General features: G+C 43.7%; 1 protein-coding gene across 2 annotated transcripts in view; it reads left to right on the plus strand.

The window, feature by feature from the left end:
- SLC16A3 (solute carrier family 16 member 3) overlaps positions 1-4,562 on the plus strand; it is a 57,009-nt gene extending 52,447 nt beyond the window's left edge. For both annotated transcript variants that reach the window (XM_077458883.1, XM_077458884.1), the window contains exon 5: positions 3,877-4,562. In XM_077458883.1, the coding sequence (XP_077315009.1) occupies positions 3,877-4,169 (293 nt within the window). In that variant the 3' untranslated portion in view covers positions 4,170-4,562. The remainder of the gene's footprint in view (positions 1-3,876) is intronic.
- The last annotated feature ends 1,566 nt before the right edge of the window (positions 4,563-6,128 follow it).

Raw genomic sequence — 6,128 nt, forward strand, 5'->3', positions numbered from 1 at the left:
AGAGACTTGATTACACACAGGTGGATTCTATTTATCACCATCAGTCATTTAGGACAACATTGGATCATTCAGAGATCCTCGCTGAACTTCTGGAGTGAGTTTGCTGCACTGAAAGTAAAGGGGCCGAATAATTTTGCACGCACCACTTTTCAGTTTTTTATTTGCTAAAAAAGTTTAAAATATCCAATAGATTTCGTTCCACTTCACAATTGTGTCCCACTTGTTGGTGATTCTTCACAAAAAATAAATTTTTATATCTTTATGTTTGAAGCCTGAAATGTGGAAAAAGGTTGAAAAGTTCAAGGGGGCCGAATACTTTCGCAAGGCACTGTAGATTCTTCATTGACCTCTCTGAGCTACAGTGGGTCTTCTCCATGTTAGCGACAGTGTCAAACTCATAGTTCTTCAGCCTGAAAATTTGGGGTTTAATCTGGCACTTTTACTTGAGACAGAAAAGGCCATTTGATGTCCAAGTAAGGGGATGTAGTTATGGTTTGACCATATATCAGGGTCAGGGGTGGGTAGTGGGGTCCCCCAGGGCTCTGTGCTGGGACCAATCCTATTTAATCTGTTCATAAACGACCTGGAGGATGGGGTAAACAGTTCAATCTCTGTTTTTGCAGACGATGCTAAGCTAAGCAGGGCAATAACTTCTCTGCAGGGTGTGGAAACCTTACAAAAAGATCTGAACAAATTAATGGGGTGGGCAACTACGTAGCAAATGAGGTTTAACCACTTCAGCCCCGGACCATTTTGCTGGTCAAAGACCAGACCACTTTCTGCGATTCGGCACTGCGTCGCTTTAACTGACAATTGCGCGGTCGTGCGACGTGGCTCCCAAACAAAATTGACGTCCTTTTTTCCCCACAAATATTTTGGTGGTATTTGATCACCCCCGGCGGTTTTTATTTTTTGCGCTATAAACAAAAATAGAGCGACAATTTTGAAAAAAACGCATTATTTTTTTACCTTTTGTTATAATAAATATCCCCAAAAAATATATAAAAACTTTTTTTTTCCCTCAGTTTAGGCCGATACGTATTCTTCTACATATTTTTGGTAAAAAAATCACAATAAGCGATTTATTGATTGGTTTGCACAAAAGTTATAGCGTTTACAAAATAGGGGATAGTTTTATGGCATTTTTATTAATAATTAATTTTTACTAGTAATGGCGGCGATCAGCGATTTTTATTGTGACTGTGACATTATGGCGGACACATCGGATATTTTTGACACATTTTTGGGACCATTGTCATTTATACAGCAATCACTGCTATACAAATGCAGTGATTCCTGTGTAAATGGCAGTGAAGGGGTTAACCAGTGGGTGGCAGTGTAGGGGTTAAGTGTTCCTAGGGGTGTGTTACTAACTGTTGGGGGCTGGGCTTTAATTTAGTGAACACTGATCTCTGCTCCAATCACATGGAGCAGAGATCAGCGTCACTAGTTGCTAGGCAGAACGGGGAGACGCTGTTTACAAGGCATTTCCTCGTTCAGCCGCCCCGCGAGACGATCGCGGGTATGCCCGTGCCGATCGAGTCCGCGGGACCCGCGACCGGACTCACGGGGGTCCCGACTAGCACGCGAGCGCAGCAAATTTAAAGGGACGTACAGGTATGCCCATTTGCCTGCCCCTGCCATTCTGCCGACATACATTGGCGTGCGCTGGTCGGGAACCGGCTAATGTAGAAAAATGTAAAATAATGGATTTGGGTGGGAAAATATTAATGCCATTTATACACTAGGGCAGGGGTCACCAAACTGCGGCCCGATGTGGCCCTTTTCTAGCCTTTATCTGGCCCTTGGGGCACAATTCCTCCCACTAATATGAGGCACTATTCCTCCCACTGACACCAACAATGGGGCACTATATCTTCCACTGATACCAATGATGGGGTACTTTTCCTCCTACTAATAGGGGGTATACTCCTCCACCTGTTGGCCACCAACCCTGAGGCCATATTTATTCTCATTGATGCTGGGCCCTTGACATTTTCTGCCCCTGCTGGCCACAATCCGGCCCTCCTAAAGTCTGAAGGCTAATAAAGTGGCCCTTTGTTTGAAAATTTTGGAGACCCCTGCACTAGGGGGAGAACCTCTGGGGGAATCTAGGATGGAAAAGGACCTGGTGGTCCTACTAGGCTCAGCAATGGCATGCAATCCCAAGCTGCTGCTAACAAAGCAAAACAATATTGGCAGTTAACCTCTTGATCGCCCCTGATGTTAACCCCTTCCCTGCCAGTGTCATTAGTACAGTGACAGTGCATATTTTTTTAGCACTGATCACTGTATTAGTGTCACTGGTCCACAAAAAAGTGTCAGTCGGGTGTACCATTTGTCTGCCACAATGTTGCAGTCTTGCTAAAAATCGCTGATCGCCGCCATTTCTAGTAAAATAAATAAAAATCCAATAAATATATCCCATAGTCTGTAGACACTATAACTTTTGTGCAAACCAATCAATATACACTTATTGGGATTTTGGGATATTGGGATTTTTATTTTTTTTTTTACCAAAAAATATGTAGCAGAATACATATTGGCCTAAATTAATGAAGAAATTCGATTTTTACCTTTTTTTTTTTTTTTTTTTTTTTTTATAGCATAAAATGAAAAAAACCTCTGGCCACATACAGTGCTGCATACACTAGCGCCCCCGCACCTCTGGCCACATACAGTGCTGCATACACCAGTGCCCCCGAACCTCTGGCCACATACAGTGCTGCGTACACTAGCGCCCCCGCTCCTCTAGCCACAGTGCTGCATACACCAGCGCCCCCGCACCTCTGGCCACATACAGTGCTGCATACACCAGTGCCCCCGAACCTCTGGCCACATACAGTGCTGCGTACACTAGCGCCCCCGCTCCTCTAGCCACAGTGCTGCATACACCAGCGCCCTCGCACCTCTGGCCACATACAGTACTGCATACACCAGCGCAGTGGCAGCTGGTGGTATATGTGTGTAGGGAGGTAAAATCATCTTGCCGTAGTAGCTTGTAGGCACCTCTATGCTAAATCTGCTGTATTACTGCAGTTTAGCATGGAAGTGCTGCCTGTTGGCTGATAATTGGGCTTAATGACTGTCACTGTCTCCAGGTTTTCACTGCCCCCTGGTGTATACCCCACTGACCCTTCCTAGTACCCTCAGTCGGTCATAGGCATTCCCCCCCCCCCCCCTGTCGGTCGGTCCCAAGCCACACACACCATCTAGGTGGCAGGCAGCCGGCGCTTCCTTCAGGTGGCAGGTGGCGTCTCCTCCTCCTGGTGCTTCATGGCAGCTTTCCCTGCATCTCCTCCTTTCTGGCCAATAGATCTAAAGACCCTTTTTCTCATTGGCTGGGAGGAGAATCAAGAAGACAATAGTGAATATTAATTCGCTATTGCCACACAACTGGGTGGGTTTGGGGCACAGTGCTCTGCGCCCCAATCCTACACCTTTTTTAAGCCTATTAAGAGCCTCTGGCTCTAATCATGTGCTTCGAAAAAAACAAAAACCCCATTGGAATACATGTGTCCGGTGCCCTACATGTAGATGGGGGGGGTGGCGTCCCCTGTGCTCTGCATCACGGGCCGCCACTGCACCAGCGGCTTTACATAGATGAGCACTAGACTCCTTACAGTGGGATATACGTTTTATTTTTTTATAAAACTGTGATCCTTCTACTGTTGCAAGACAGCGCTCCGTATCAAGTTACAATAAAAAAAAAATATGTTGCTCATCTTGCAAAACGCTTGTATACCACGTTACTTGCAAACCAAGGTGTTACTGCCATTACTGCTTGGGGGGGGGGGGGGGGGGGGGGGGTGAATTTGTGAACATCTAAGCAAGAAACTTAACATTTAATATTTCTTTTTTACTTTTCCATTGTAGGAAAGATTTTGGATGCCACCCACAGATACATGTTTGTGTTTATCATCGCCGGTGTGGAAGTGGTCATATCATCCATAGTCCTGACTACCGGCAATTTCTTCTGCATCAAGAAAAAACCTGAAGAGTCACATTGCAAGGAAGAGGTTGCAGAAATCGGAGAACTCAGTAAACTTGAAGACAAGACACCCGAGGGCGAAGGCGAGACGACACAGGCGGCCGAAGAAGAACAGTTTTTGAAAGAGGACGATAAACAGAATGGCGAAGTGGTGACGAATCCCGAGACGTGTGTGTGAGGAACAAAGAGACGTTTAGGAAATGGTATTTCTAGGATTAGTGTTAGGGCCGTGCCAATTATCTATCACCTTCCACTTATTCAGGAGCCAAGCATATATAACACCTGAAGGGCAAAACGTCTCTCGCTCTTCAATGATTAAATGGTCCTTATTATTCATCATGGATGTCCGTTACCAGTCAAGGCTTTGGCACGTGTTTGGGTTGACACATTTTAGATTGTAATTTTTCTAACTTTTTTATTTTATTTTAATCTGTTGTAAATTCTTACAGTACTGATTGTTATATATATTGTTTTATTTATGAACTTTATAAACTTTTTGTTTTTGGCTGTATTTGCTAATGCACTGGAAAACTATTAAATTATATATAAACATATAATTTTTTTAAAGAAAGATTTGCATGGGCCATTATGTCCATATGAGACCGTTTTAATGATACAATGATAGTTTGAGGGACAAACATCTTGATTTTTTTATTTTATTTTTTAACCATTTAACGTCTGCCCTATAGCATATTTACTGCTACAGGGCATCCGCTCTGTACAGAATCGCGTATATACCCGATTCTGCACTTCTGAATAGGGAGTGTGATTTGGCCCAGCGGAAGCCGATCAGCGGGTGCCAGCCAATGGATGTCTATTGGCACCTGCTGATCGGCGAGGAGGAAGACAAGAAAAAGCTCTGCCTATGTAAACAATGAGATGTGATGGATTTTGTTTCCCTGCAAAGCACATCTCTTAGAGCCCTTTCAGACTGGGGCTGCCCGTGTGTTAGCTGTAAAGCAACGCTCATTCTAGCGGCGCTTTTTGGACACTAGCGGGGCACTTTTAATCCCTGCTAGCAGCCGAAGAAGGGGTTAAAAGCGATCGTGTTGTGGCGCCTTGGAAGTGCTTTTCAGGCGCTGCAGAAACACTACCCATTCATTGCAATGGGCAGGGGCGGTTTGGGAGCGCTGTATACAGCGCTCCCAAACCGCCCCAAAGATGCTGCTTGCAGGACTTTTTCTAACATCCTGAAAGTGCACCGCCCAGGTGGGAAAGCACTCGGGCGCATGGTAGGCAGTTTTCAAGCGCTTTACAGGTGCAATTTCTAGCGCTAAAACACCTAAAAACTGCCTCAGTGCGAAAGGGGTAAAAACGGCTCACTGTACACACAAAAACACTGGCTAGGCACACAGTTAACCTTTTGGGTCGCCCTAGATCATTGATGGTGAACCTTGGCACCCCAGATGTTTTGGAACTACATTTCCCATGATGCTCATGCACTCTGCAGTGTAGTTGAGCATCATGGGAAATGTAGTTCCAAAACATTTGGAGTGCCAAGGTTCACCATCACTGCTCTAGATGTTTAACCCATTCCCAGCCATTAGTATAGTGACAGTGCATATAGTTTTAGCACTGATCACTGTATTAGTGTCACTGGTTCCCACAAAGTGTCAGATTGCCGGTGCAATGTCACTGATTGCCGCCATTACTAGTATAAAAAAAAAAAAAAAAACACAATAAAAGTTCCATAAATATACACAAGTTTGTGGACACTATAACTTTTGTGCAAACCAATCAATATTTGCTTATTGCTTTTTTTTTTTTGTTTGGTTTGTTTTTTACCATAAACATGTAGCAGAATACATATTGGCCTAAATTGATAAAGAAATTTGATTTTTTTTTTAAATTTTTTATTGGATATGTTTTATAGCAGAAAGTAAAAAATATTTTTTTTTTTCAAAATTGTCAGTCTTTTTCTTTTTTGCTTATAGCTCAAAAAATAAAAAAGGCAGCGGTGATCAAATACCACCAAAAGAAACAAACTGACATAAATTTTATTTGGGTACAGCGTCGCATGACCACACAATTGTGTTAAATTAACGCAAGTACTGTATCACAAAAAATGGCCTGGCATGAAGGGGGTAAATCTTCTGGAGGGCAAGTGGTGCCTTGAAAAAGTATTCATACCCCTTGA

This window comes from Lithobates pipiens, unplaced genomic scaffold (assembly GCF_037356315.1).
Source record: "Lithobates pipiens isolate NorthernLeopardFrog02 unplaced genomic scaffold, aLitPip1_a1.2 Scaffold_28, whole genome shotgun sequence".
NCBI lineage: Eukaryota > Metazoa > Chordata > Amphibia > Anura > Ranidae > Lithobates > Lithobates pipiens.